Source organism: Mastacembelus armatus, chromosome 6 (genome assembly GCF_900324485.2).
Source record: "Mastacembelus armatus chromosome 6, fMasArm1.2, whole genome shotgun sequence".
NCBI classification, from domain to species: Eukaryota; Metazoa; Chordata; class Actinopteri; order Synbranchiformes; family Mastacembelidae; genus Mastacembelus; species Mastacembelus armatus.
In genome coordinates, this window is record NC_046638.1 from 16,616,216 (window position 1) to 16,630,478 (window position 14,263).

Below are 14,263 nucleotides of genomic sequence, written 5' to 3' on the forward strand. Positions count from 1 at the left end.
ACCTTCAGCTGCAAATAATGTACCTGTGTGGTCAGATATTTATTCTCTTCCTGTTTGTGCTGTATTTGTGATTCAAACAGGGATAACTTGACAGTGAGATCACTGTTCATGTCTTTTATGATTGTCTCATTTTCCCTGAGTTTAGAAACTTCTACTCTTAGATTTTCAATCTCAGCCTCTAGGTGTCCTATTCCAGGTGTAGTCTCCCAGTTGCTCTCATCCCTACACTCCTTCGTTATCTCCTCTTCAGTTCTGTTTATTTGCTTGGAGCCCTCCAGATTGTACTCCAAGTCTTGCAAAGCTTCCTTGAAGTTCTGGGCGTTTTTACTGTGTGTCTCTATCGCACCCTGAAGTCGAGGCAGCTCACTTGTGACTATGTCACTCTTCTCTTTCAGAAGATCTAACTTTTCTAACCTTCTTTCCATGTTCGTATTTTGTTCCTGCCAACAGCGCTGCATTTTTTCGATCTGTCCCTTGGCACTGAGATAGAGTCTTTTGTAGTGCTCCTTCTCAGCCCTTACTTCTCTCAAACTTAACTCCACTGCTCTTACCTGTGATTGAAGCTTAGCCATGTCCTCCTGACAGGACATGGACCTCATCACCTGCTCACAAACCTGTGGAAGCTCCCGTGGTTCTGGTGCCTCCTCTGACACGTACACTCTTCGTGATTCTTCCATCATTCCTGAAACTGATTTTTCAAAGATTTTTTCTTAAGACCTAACTTACGGTACCTGTTGGGGATACAGGGTGTTCACTGCCACTCGAGTCGACAGTGAGATCGCTGCTCTTTTAGGACTTTGTGTGAATTACGTCATTGGTTTTAGAGTCTTTGGCTCAAAGGCTTTGCTGTGACGTCATCCAAATTAACGCTGAGTGTTTATATTTAAAATGCCTTTCAGCCAATAGATTCTGACGTAGGAATCGTAGATAGACCTAGATAGATAAACGTTATCAATAATCACCGAAGGGAAATTCAAGTGATCTTGTCGTAAAACATCATAAATAAATCAGATCCAGTCCGGTTCATATTGATTATTTACAATAGCCTGATGGAAGAATACTTAGGCCTATATATACACATAACTAATACAAGCATTACAAATGCGCAAACTTACGTAAAAACGACGTAAAGTTTACATTTGCGTAAGTCTTAATCCAATTTACGCTAAAAAGAATCCACCTTCCGTATTCACTCATCACTTTCTTTTATGATTTTTTTCCCTGTTTTTTTTTTTTTTTTAATCTTTTTATTGGAGAAATATATGGTTCTAGGTAAATTTAAATCCTTAAAGAAAACTTTTTGAATTGTTTCATGTGATTGAAATAGGTTTTATCAGCCATATGGATGGAAACAATGTTTGAATGGACCAGAAAGGTGAAGCAGCCGCGGTGACTCCGGTAAACCGGTAGGAGGAGTCCTGTCTTCCGCGGCTCTCCCAGATCTCCACACTGTCCAATTTACAGCCCGCGCTGCCATATAGTTTCAGCTTTGTTATCTTCCAGGTTTTTCTTCATCTAGGAAAGCAAGCAGTTGTACAACACTTCAGCTTCCTTTCAGGCTCGGTGTCACGGGCATTGCTATCTAACACAGCAACATCTTGGGGTAGTCGACCGCTTTATCCATGCATCGGAGTCCCGGGCCCCAGCGCACCGGCTCCGTCTCCGTCTCCGGCTCCGGCTCCGGCTCCAGCTCCAGCCGTGTCGGCCAGGGATACGTGGGCTGGCGCCGGTGACAGGGCGGAAGGTCAAGCCACTATAGCTTTCTGTGATCAGTTCACACCTATAGAGAGACTATAATTATGCAATTCTGCCATATTCATTAAGAAATGTTATTCCATATTTAATTCACACATTTATTGATATCCCACCAAATCAACTGCATTCCACTTACACAAGGATTCATTTCAGATCCATGAATTTAATCAGCCTCTCCATAAGCACAACAGAACCTGTTCTCATGGAAATAAGAAACTTAGTTTTCAACTAAACCTTTAATCCGATGTGCATTTACATGTTGCTGCATATCCCATTTGTAATTATGACAAATTTCTAGGATAGTTGGTGAATGTTTTTAAAGCACTGTGTAATATGGTAGAAAATACTGCTCTAAAACCAGAACCATTCAGAACAGAGTGGGTTAACCAATTAACAATAAACAGAATAGTAAAGAAAAAGGTCATATGAAGGCTGCTCAAATGAATGAATCTGAAATGAATAGATATAAGCCGAAGGTGGCATATCAATAAATGTGTGAATTATTCTGAATTAATTTCCCTTGATTGATGATCTGTCTGTCAGGGATTCGTGATACATGCTGCATGAATTAATGCATTAAATCACGGTGAATCATGTGTTAGTTAAACACAACTTAACTACGAGTTGTACCATTATGACCCTTTTTCTTTGCAGGAACCATATAACATGACAATGACATGAAGTCCACAGACTTTTGTGTGTGTGTGTTACAATTTTTATTAGATAAATGGGAGTGGTTTGGTAATATATTAAGCTTAAACATCTTAGCAAAGACACATATGTAGTCACTAATGAAAAATGTTAATAACAATATAAAATCCCAAACAAAAGCTAGAAAACTTGTAAACAAAACTACACTTTCAAATCAACTAAGCACATATACTGAACATAATGTACTCAACTTCTTCTGTTTGACTCAGCTCTGTGCTCGAATTGAACCTAAACAATAAGGAAATAAATATTGATTTAGGTGATATCTGGAGAGAAAGTCAAGGATACTGTGAAGAAAAATATTCTCAAGTCTTCTGCTTTCTAAATAAATCTTCTCTACCACCTGGTGTTTGAAATGAGGAAGTGTCACTTGTGTTCATCACATGGTTCTGCAGCAATGTGAAATGTTTCTTACTGACCTGAAAAGGGGAACCCTGCCCACAGCTCTTATCATAGTTTCCCTGAGGAATAAAACACTACATTAAATATATTAAACAGTAGCTTTCCTTTGAAAAACAATACAAACATGTTCTTAAAGACAGCAAAAAGGTCAAGAGACTACAACAGAAAAAGTAAATACTTGTAGAAGTTGGTGAGTTGATGTTTTCAATACGATAAGATCATATTTTGCAGTTTAAAGTCAGCGAGAGGCAATCTATGTCTTCTTCCTTAAGTGTAATATTTAGAGTGATCTTCTCCTTTCGGCTGCTCCCTTCAGGGGTCACCACAGCGAATCATCTGCCTCCATTTACCCCTATCCTCTGTATCCTCCTCACCCACACCAACTATCCTCATGTCCTCCTTCACTACATCCAAGAACCTCCTCTTTGGTCTTCCTCTAGGCCTCCTTCCTGGCAGCTCTAACCTCAGCATCCTTTTACCAATGTATTCACTGTCCCTCCTCTGAACATGTCCAAACCATCTCAATCTGGCTTGTCTGGCTTTTTCTCCAAAACATCTAACATGAGCTGTCCCTCTGATGTCCTCATTCCTGATCCTATCCATACCTGCGCTCCGATCAAAGGTGGGAAACAATCGAGATAGCGAGCAACCGTTTCCACCACAGTACAGTCTGTTAAAGGGCTAGAAGATGAATTATTTAATGGTAATGATGGTTAGATAAGATGAAATAATTCCTGGTCTAGCCCTTTAACAGATTGTACTGTGGTGGAAACGGTTGCTCGCTGTCTCGATTGTTTCCCACCTTTGATCGGAGCGCAGGTTGTGTGTAATGTTCACTTTTAACCAGGTCTCGTCAGCATATTTACTGAAAGCAGCGATCCGCTTGCCAAATTACCGATTCCTGCTACAGCGATTTTGTCTGGTTCTCTCCTCGCTCCTGTCCCCACTGAGGAAGACTCCAGCTGGTCTGTCGACCTGTTCCCTGCTCTACCGCTTCTCTTACTGTTACGGCTTCGTTTACTCCTCTACCGCTTGGCGTATCTCCTGTCGCTGCGTTCGCCGGGTGCCAGCCGCTTGGCTCCCGGCTTGGCTCCCGGCTTGGCTCCCGGCTTGGCTCCCGGCTTGGCTCCCGGCTTGGCTCCCGGCTTGGCTCCCGGCTTGGCGCTGACACGTCTAGGCGAACGAACCTCATCATCAGTTGTTTTTTTTTAACTGTGTGTGTGTTTGTGTGCTTGTATAGCTATCTTTTTGGGTACTATTTTTAGCATATTTCTATCAAAGTGAGGACATTTTGACAAAGTGAGGACATTTTCCTGGTCCTCACTTTTTCCAGACTCCTGTTTGAGGGTTAGGACAAGTCCTTAAAACTAAGGACAACAACAATCTTAAACCAAGTTTGGTTTTACGGTTAGGGTTAGAATTAGGTTTAGGTTAGGCTTAGGGGGAGGCATTTAGTTGTGATGGTTAGCTTGTTTTAACTGTGTTTGTTTGGTTTTTTTTTAAGTCAAGTAGATGTTGATTTATTTGTACATGGAGGAGTTGCTGATGTTTATTGGCTGATTTAGTATCTGGCCAGAGGCTTCCTAGCCTTTGTTGGATTTTGGATTAATTGGTTGTTGGACAAACCTATTGATTTCCAGTTAAGATTGCTCACTTATTGTCAGTTTTGTTTTGTTTATTTTTTCTTTTGTAGGAAACTTTTTTTTTGTTTTATTTTTTGTTTGTTTTTGTTTAATTGGTGTTGGTAATGAGTTAGATTCAGGTAACTGTTGTTTGTGCCTGTGGTGCTGAAGGACCATTGTGGTGGTGGTTTTCCTTTGTGTGTTGTGTGACCCTGGGTTAAGGCTTTCTTTGCACCTCACAGTTTGGTGTGTGTGTGGCATGTTTTTCATTTAGTTTTACTGTCATATAATTTAGTGACTTCCTTTATTGAATAAATTTAGTAATTGTTTATTAAGCCAACCACATCTCCTGCCTTTCCTTTGTGATTGATCCTGAGTGCTTTGTATGACATTTCTAATGCTGTTAATATTTCCTTGGGTGTAATTCCCAAGGTGGTGTGGTTGGATTTCATTTAACATTTAAAGTTACAAAATTAGTAAAGACCCTGGTATTGTTCCCGCAGTTAACAAACGTTCGCTGGTCAGAGTGTTTGTTCATATCCCACCCTTTGAAATATTTGGCTGTTAGTCATTAAATCCACCCCAGCATTTCTGTTTTTTAGAGCAGACTTGTCCTGTGCCGTTGACTAGAAAAGCAGTTTATTATTTTACCTTTTTGATTGTGTCTGTTTATTTCAGCTCTTACTGTGTAGATTTAATTAAATTAGTTTTTGTCTTATTTTTATTGTTCAGTGTAATTGAGTTTATTGCATGTTGTTTTGTGATGTCTTTTTGTTACATGCACTTTAAATAAATTGAATTTTGATGCATCACAAAGGCCGATTTGTGTTATAGTATTATGTAATATGTAGTTGGTTGTGACCACAAATGATGCAGAACTTTCAGAGTGTATGACCTGTGTCTGCTTGATATTCTTGTTTACCTTTCATACAGTGAAACTGTGGACCCAAGCAGAAGAGGCAGGGCTAAGCACTGAGCTGCCCCGTTTATTGCAACTCACTCAGCTAGTCTCTTCCATCCAAACCAGTCCACAATGATTGCTACAATCATCCTGCTGTGTCTCTGTTTTTTGATCCTCATCCTTCGCCTCACACCCCAGAGGCCCAAGAACTTTCCACCAGGACCCCCTGTTCTGCCGATACTGGGGAATCTGTTGAACCTGAGCTTAGAAAACCCCCTGAAGGATTTTGAGAGGGTAAGAAACATGTCCAAATGAATGATGTTGCTATTTGAATGCTTTTCATTATTATGCCATTGGTGTAATTACTATTAATGTTACAGTGGTTAAATACTTAAACTTTAAGCTTGGCCAGTGTGCAGCTTATCATGACAGTTGCGGTGCCACTACAGAGTTAGACCATGAATCAAACATACATGCTGTAAATGTGACATAAAATGTTTCTGTAAGCCCCTAAAATCTTTTCATGGTATATGTTAATATTCTTCTGTGGATAAAATTTAGTGACAACAGTAACACTACTGATTTGTGTACTGACTGATTACATAATATATGATCATGTTCTGCACAGGCATGACTGCTGCTGCATTTGGACCGTATCCAACAAGTCCTATAGGTCAGATTTGAAGGACTTGTAACTATTATACCCAGGTACAGTGTAAGGGGATAGGTTTACAATGTGTAGTACATTGAAAAAACAGTGACATCCTTTGTAGGAATAATAGCCTGGAGGATTATTTACCTCACTGTTCCAGGAATTTGATTACAGTGCAAGTGATTATTTTTAACAAATGTTCGATCCTCTAACCATTTTCAAATGAAATTTCATTCAAAAAGATTAAAAGGTAAGTAAAACGAAAGCTATCTGCATAGCCAGAGACTGCAACCAGAGTGGCTGCATAACAGTAAACTTATTGTCCACTAATTCCTGTCTACCTGAGGAAGGTATAGACTCCCCAGGGCCAGTTGCAACATATTCACACATTCATTTTAGAGTGCAATTACAGCACTTACAGCTCACCCTTTTTAGTTTTTCTCCAGGCACCTCTCTGTGCTCAGGTATCGAAAAAGTCTTGTTTTAACTACAATTGATCTGTTGTAATTAGATCTAACTCTATCAGTGTTCCAACGTTCAAAGTCAAACATAATGGCAATAGGGGCTTTGCATGCAGGGGCACTAGACTTTAGAATGACTCAGCAGAAGAGATTAGTTTCTTTGTTAAATCACTTTTCAAAGTGTACTTTTTTTGACACCAATACGTTTACTGTTTCAATATATTTTGAAAAGCAATTTATGACTATATTTTATAAAAAATATATTAAATAAATAAGGCTTGTTATTATTGTTGTTGATGACTTTATTGTTATTGTATCTTAGAAGAACAGGTGAAAATGATAAAGGTTAATTAACGTAAAGCTGCCGGGGAGCAGTGCAGGGAAAAGGCTCAACACAAAATAAAGGTCCCCGGCAGGAAGTCCCAAAGGGAATCATGACATTTTATTTATTTTTGCCATGTTGGAATGAAGATTTCTGCTTTGGGACAATAATATATGTTTTTGTGATTTTTGTGAATTGCCCCTTAAATTAATATTATCCACCTGAAGTTATATGTTATGCATGTCTTTCACTGATACTGATGCTATCTTGTTTTTTTCCCAGCTGAAGAAGTCTTATGGAAATGTCTACAGTGTGTTCATCGGTCTCAGACCCGCTGTAGTCCTCAATGGGGTTAAGGCCGTAAAGGAGGCGATAGTGACTAATGCTAATGATTTCTCCGGACGACCCCAAGACATGTTGGCCAATGACATTGGTGAAAGAAAAGGTATAAAGGGCATGACTTTTCAAGGGACAGAGAATATAATTTGACCATAATGCAGCTAGTTTTTTGTGCAATCATTTTGATAGGTTTATACATTGTGGATAGTGCATGATGAGAAAAGGTTACAGGGGGAGAACCGGGGTTGTAAACAAGTTAACCTTTTTCTATTTGTAGAAGGTTTCTCTTCAGCATCCTAAGAAAAACAAACTGGTGAACTTCTCTCTTGATTTCCTGCAGAGATCAGTAATCAGGATCATCAATTTATATTAAGATAATTTTGGCCATTACTTAAGTTTTTGTCATAAATTTTCTTAGTTAATTCCAAAACATGACATAAATTTTCAAATAAGATCATGCAAAACAAGAGTATAGTTTGTATTAACTTAAAAGACAAAAGTTAAGGCAGGGCTGTGACCGCAATTTGTCTCACTTTATCAAAACCTTATCATTCAAGCGTGCAATTAATGAAACATGTCAACATGTATAAAGACAAATGTATTAAGTGCTAAATATTGAGGTCTACAAATAGATTTGAATTTAAAGACAACCACTCATAGGGTTCAGTGGCAAGTGTTGATGTTCCACACAGAAATTACTGAACATCTTCATTCTTTTACCATCCTCTGTACCTGCTTATAAATGGAAAAAAGTAGTTTAGTACAAGGTTAAAATTTGAAAGGATAAATTTTATTTGTAGTGTTAAAGACTACACTACAGGCGTGAACTCCATGTTTAATTGTTCAGTGCTCAGTTGCTTGTTTCAATGTTTAGTGGGTTTTTTTATTGCAGTCATCCAGTGTCTCTTTGTGGCTCATGTCAGTGGTTGTCTGGCTTATTCATTCAATCAATCAGATTTTTTCCAGTTTTGTAGTCCTGTTGTAGTCCAGTCATTGACTTTTTAACAAGAAAACAACACTTAAAACAGACACTTTGGCCTAGGAATGACTAGACTCGTCACTGATCTTAATCGACTTCCTAATACAGCAATGTCTCTGCTTTGAAAGTTAATGAAGAAAATATGTCAATGTCCAGACGTGTCAAAAAATAAAGCCAGGTTAGTTAAGGCTGGGATAAAACTGGCTAGTGAGGATCATACTTGACAGCAATAAAGTGAGAAAACGTCTTATTAGATGACCCTCAAACTCATATGTTCTTTGTGTAACTACTTCTGTTGTAGGAGTGATTCTGGCAGATTATGGCTCTAGTTGGAGGGAGCATCGTCGCTTTGCTCTGATGACACTGAAGAACTTTGGCCTGGGGAAGACTTCTATGGAGGAAAGGATTCATGGAGAGATACAATATGTTGTTGACACATTAGAACAGAGCATTGGTATGTCACCTGTGGGTGCACACAATAATGTTTCTGCAATGTTCCTCTGTATTCTCGTAGCAAAGCAAACTGTTTTGTAGTATAGTCTACATAATGTCTTTCACAGGTAAAGCCCTGCGTCCTGAAGTGATGTTTCATAATGCCACCTCTAACATCATCTGCCAGGTTCTGTTTGGTACACGTTACGAGTATAATGATGAGTTCATCAGAACAATTGTTCGCTGCTTCACTAACATTTCTAAGATAATCAATGGACCATGGGGTACGGTGAGTGAAACCATGTTTCTAACATGGTAAGATAATAAACCTGGCTCAAAATATTTTTAGCCATCTCATTAGCTTGCCCTCTCACTGCAGACATTTTGAACACCACAATGTGAACGCCATGTTCACATCTTAGTTCATTTGTTGATGAGCGATAAAGAAATGGTGCATCTGATGGGAAGGCCATAGGGTTTTCCTGCATTCAGCTATAAACAAATTATAGTTTTGACCTGATGATGATGCTGCAATATATGAGAAGTCGGGGGTCGTCAAAGGAGATGCAACTCATAAGAGGAACATGAATATGTGTAGCCAATTTCATGATTATCCATCCAAAATTTGTCATGCTCTTTCTCTCATTTAAGTGTTGTGCTGTACCCAAAAGTATTTTGGACAAGTGAAATATCTGAGGATCAAATTTTCAGTTTAAGAATAACAATAATAATAATAATACATTTTATTTATAGGCTCATTTCTAGCACTCAAGGACACTGTACAAAAAGTGCAAAAAAAACCCCCAATAAAATCATAATGCAGATGCAGAATCTGTTTGTTTGGATTCATGTGAATGAATGATTTATTTCTATTTACAGCTGTATGATTCCCTTCCCATGATTCGTAGCCTGCCGCTGCCCTTCAATAAGGCCTACAAGACTATTGAGGTATGGTAATTAGGGATAAGTATCTATTCTAAATATTGTTTTATTATAAAACATCCATCCATCCATCCATTTTCTATACCCCCTTATTCCTTAACCAGGGTCACTGGGATCTGCTGGAGCCTATCCCAGCTCTCTTTGGGTGGAAGGCATTATAAAACATGAAAAAGCATAAAATTGAATTTAGGATTAACCATGAAAAAGAAAGAAAAAAAGAATATGGGGCACAGTGGTACAATAGATTTTTTTTCTTATTTATCTCATTTCACAAGCAGAGCACAAGCTTAATACAGAAAACATACAGGTTATGAATGTTAATTTATGTTTTTCAGACTTGTAAGAATCTTGTAATTCCTCTGATAAACAAGCACAAGAAAACCAGAGTCCCTGGAGAGCCACGAGACATTGTTGACTGCTATCTGGATGAACTGGCTAAGGTGTGTGTGTTTGTTTGTTTGTTTGTGTCTGTGTACGTGTTTTTTCTACATTGGGGCCAAATCTGTTTACACAGTGACATGTGGGGGACCTGGCAGGTAGGGGCTATGGTTAAGGTTAGTGTGAGTCTCCAGAAAATAAGTATCTAAATATAATGTCCCTAAGTGTGTGTGTGTGTGCGTGTGTGTGTGTGCGTGTGTGTGTGTGTGTGATTTTGCATGATAAATATAACTGCATTCATTGTTTGTTTTCTCTTTGCAGAGAGGCAATAATGGGTCTTCATTTTCAGAAGACCAACTCCTTATATACGTTCTGGATCTTTATCTTGCTGGGACCGACACAACCTCCAACACCCTGCTTACTGGTTTCCTCTACCTTATGACCCACCCACACATACAAGGTATATCTGCACATTTAAATATGCATTAATTATATTTCTCATTCATCAATTTATCATGGTCAGGAATTCTTTGAAAATCATAAGCACAATAAGCATCTTGCTTTTTTTCCAAGCCACCATGCGTAAATGCTAGGGTGCTGAATAGATTACTGCCATTATTAGTTTCGAGTCAATGCATTGTTCACTCATGCCACCTGTTATCACAGTCCTTGTCCCTGTTCTCTATGTTTCTGGTCCTCTATGAACTTTGTCCTGTAACTGGTTTTTCCTTATCCAGCCTCTAGATGTCCCTGGACTCCTTCCTTTGACCCGGTGTTCCCAGTCACACACACAACACATCCTTTTAGCTATACTGCCTAGTTTCCCTGAGGTCTCTGCTAGACTGTCTGATGTGCTCCCTCACACTTGTGGCCTCACTTTTCTAACCCCCTGTACTCTGTGTTTTATTGTGATTTCCTTGTGTCTGGACTATTTCCCTTTGGATTCAGTCTCCTGATTCGATTTATTTATTTTATACAGTTTTTTATACTGTTTTTTATTTGCTGAATAATGTAATTGGATCAGGCTCCCTAATATTGGCATCCAAATACAGTCACACTTGGTCTTCTTGGTTGCAATATTCCCACTCACAGCTCCTGATGGAAGCCGTTCTAACTTCTAGACCAGCAGAGAGTTGGTGCCATGTTAGAATCAGTTATTCTGGCCGGGAGCCAGTTCTTTGGTTGTCGAATCACAAAGAACAGGTTTGAATTAGGCACTACCTCTGGAAATGCCTTGGTAAAAAGAGACATGATTGTCCTTGCTTGGGTTTATTTGCCTGGACTTAAGTTTTGTATTTCCCTGTGCTGGATAATAAACTGTCGACCAGCCTGTCTTCAGGCAGGTCAAACTCTCTCTGTTTGATGTTTCTTTACTAGAATCTGGATACTGTCATTTTTCCATTTACCAGACTCTCACTACATATAGTTTTCAGTCACTGTCAGTCAGGCTCCTGTCTTACATTTCAGTTGCATTGTGAATTTTTGATGGTAAATGTGTGACACGTCCACCTCTGAACTGTTTTTTCCAGAGCGCTGTCAGCAGGAGATAGACCAGGTGTTGGAAGCCAAAGATCGGGCCAGTTTTGAGGACAGACACAACATGCCTTATGTGCAGGTCAGAGCGGACACATTTCAAATAATCATTTCATCTGTATTTCACATGCATACATGGATCTGACTGACAGTTTTGTTATAGAATGACACAAATAGCATCTAGGGAAGATCATTTGATAAACTTTTCTCTGTGGATTTCTACAGCCAGTTTTAAAATGCTCTCCTTGCCTTGTTGTTGGTGTACTGCTAGAAGGTTATCTGTATCACAAGTTTATTTTCCTACTTTTTTGTGGCTGAGCTTCTAAAAGCCTGCATTGTTTAAATTTGCCTTCACCCAGGCTGTGATCCATGAAGTGCAGAGGATTGCCAACACTGTTCCACTCAGTGTCTTCCACTGCACGAGTAAAGACACAGAGTTAATGGGATATTCCATTCCCAGGGTAAGAAGCAACCAGTGTTAAACCATTGAGGTCACTGATTTTCCAAAGAGATTACTATAGTTAAGCAAACAAATCTCAAGCGCTTACAAATGTTTTTCTGTCTGTCTTTATAACCTCAGGGTACACTGATCATTCCTAACCTGACCTCAGTGTTGAATGAGGAAGGACAGTGGAAATTTCCTCATGAATTCAACCCTGAAAACTTCCTCAATGACAAGGGAGAGTTTGTTAAACCAGAGGCCTTCATGCCTTTCTCCACAGGTATGTGCTCATTAAAGAACAGTTCAGGTCTCATTGTATCACCCCTTTCGTTCAACCACACCTTTGTAGATGACGCCCAGGTCTTTTCATGTCTCAGGTCCTCGTATGTGTCTTGGAGAGGGTCTGGCTCGTATGGAGCTCTTTCTCATTATAGTCACTCTTCTGAGAAAGTTCAAGTTCATCTGGCCGGAGGATGCAGGAAAGCCTGACTACACTCAAGTCTATGGAGTCACATTGACTCCCAAACCTTACCCCATGAAAGTCCAACTCAGGGCAATGAAATGACCCAGTCTGCAGAAAATGGTGAAGACTGACCACGTAAAAATAAGAAGCCCGTAATTTGTAAGAGCAAATTTTATAAATACCACTGATTTTTTTGTATTACTTTTAATTTCAGTTGACATACCAATTTATCAAAAATTGGCTGATGATATGGTTATTTGCCCCTGGGATGTTTAGACCATTAGGCCATTCCAGTCCATTTTCACTCATTCTTTGTTTTGCATACAGTATAATTGCCAAAAACACTCAGCATCTATGCACATGGGGTTTTCAAAAGAAAAAGTGGCTGTGTCTGTGCATAAACCTAACCTTTTTTTTTCTTGAACCTGACCACATATTTGTTGTTCTTAAACCTAACCACATCTTTTGGAGTGTGTGTGCCTAAAATAAAATTGAAGTAATTTTTGTTCCTAAATCTAATCACTAGGGCTGCATGATTAAATGTCTTTCGAACCCAGTCTCGATTCAGACCCTTATGTGATCACCTTCTCACATGACGATCATTCTGCCATGTTTGCTTTAGCAGGGAGATCTGTTTCATCCAATCCAGTGCTCCCTTTTCCTCAATAAACTGCATTAATCAAAAACAGTAACGTGTTACATCACATGAGCAGCTGTACACAGGAAGGCTGACTAAAAACCACATCCAACATGTCATGGTAGATGCCATGGTGAAAGGAAAGGCTCTGATAGTGATAATAAAATGAGTCAACAAAAGAGCAATTTTGTAAAGATCATGTTGTTACTCCTGACATAATGTTAAAAAAAAATGTAATGCGAAAAAATAATAAAGAACATCGTGACAGAAAATAGTGATTCAACTCAAAATGAAAAAAAAAACTGATTCATATTTTACTTACCCTACATGTGATCTTTCTGTTTAAACGTAAGTAACCACAGAGTTTAGGTGTTGTTATATACTTATGTTTTTATGGAGTACCCTCTTACCGACGCTTTGGCGTCACATATTGATGCTACTAGACAAAACTTGACAAAGCATCACCATGGTATGAGAACATATTTACTCTTCAGTGGATTCGGGCTCTGTCGTCATTAATCGCCATTGTGTGTGTTTAACCTATAGAGGCTTCATCTGAATGTCACAGGCTGTTTAGTAGTCCTGACACCGTCACCTTAAGTTTGATGTTATTAGCCTTACAAATAGCCTCTGGTTAGCAGTCCTTCTGGTGACTTATGATGGGTTTGTATCTTGTGGTGAATCCTCTGAGGTTTTGGTCATTCTCTTGATCATTGATGAGAAACGTGTGTCTGCGTTCTTGACTTAGAACTGGTAGTAACCATTTAGTAGCTAAGTGTCCAGTTGATTTTTGAAGTGCTAACAGGACATCACATACTCAGTTTTATCAATACTGACATAAACACAGTCAAATTAAACCTGAGGTTTTGTTTCTGTTATTTCATTTCAAAGTGAGTGTGCTGAAACTCAGAGCCAAAAGATCAAGGACAGAGTTTTCTGTGAACTATAATTATTGCTTTTGTCATATTGTCTATATGTCCAAGGCTGTTCTGGTACAAACTGTGTAAAATGTTTTTTTCCTCTTAGCACACTATAATTAGTCTGTAGAACATTTAAATGTTGGGTGATGGATTCAGCATTCAAGTTGATTTTGAACATATACAATATGTAAAACAAACTAGTCTAAAAGCAAATGAAAATCTGTTGAATGTGTCCTATTAAAATCAGGTAAACTGTATTAGTGTATGGTTTGTTGTAGTTTAGTCATCCTTCACTCTGTGACTTGCTCAGTATTGCTTATTCCATGACCATTGTTATAATAGGGTTTGTGTGAAGTGAGGTAAATCTAACAT

At 38.8% G+C, this 14,263-nt stretch overlaps 1 protein-coding gene across 2 annotated transcripts; it reads left to right on the top strand.

Moving 5' to 3' along the window:
• Nucleotides 1–3,753: 3,753 nt before the first annotated feature.
• Nucleotides 3,754–13,668, top strand: LOC113133433 (cytochrome P450 2J6-like). Of its 2 annotated transcripts, XM_026312251.1 has the most exons (12): nucleotides 3,754–3,833; nucleotides 5,424–5,685; nucleotides 7,109–7,271; nucleotides 8,446–8,598; nucleotides 8,705–8,865; nucleotides 9,456–9,524; nucleotides 9,854–9,958; nucleotides 10,218–10,356; nucleotides 11,426–11,511; nucleotides 11,789–11,890; nucleotides 12,010–12,151; nucleotides 12,249–13,668. In XM_026312251.1, exons 2-12 carry the CDS (start codon nucleotides 5,524–5,526, stop codon nucleotides 12,434–12,436), a joined length of 1,470 nt encoding a protein of 489 aa, XP_026168036.1. In that variant the 5' UTR covers nucleotides 3,754–3,833; nucleotides 5,424–5,523; the 3' UTR covers nucleotides 12,437–13,668. The 2 variants fall into 2 exon arrangements, with proteins under 2 accessions (XP_026168036.1, XP_026168035.1); XM_026312250.1 differs by lacking the exon at nucleotides 3,754–3,833 and having other exon boundaries at nucleotides 5,332–5,685.
• Nucleotides 13,669–14,263: the final 595 nt, after the last annotated feature.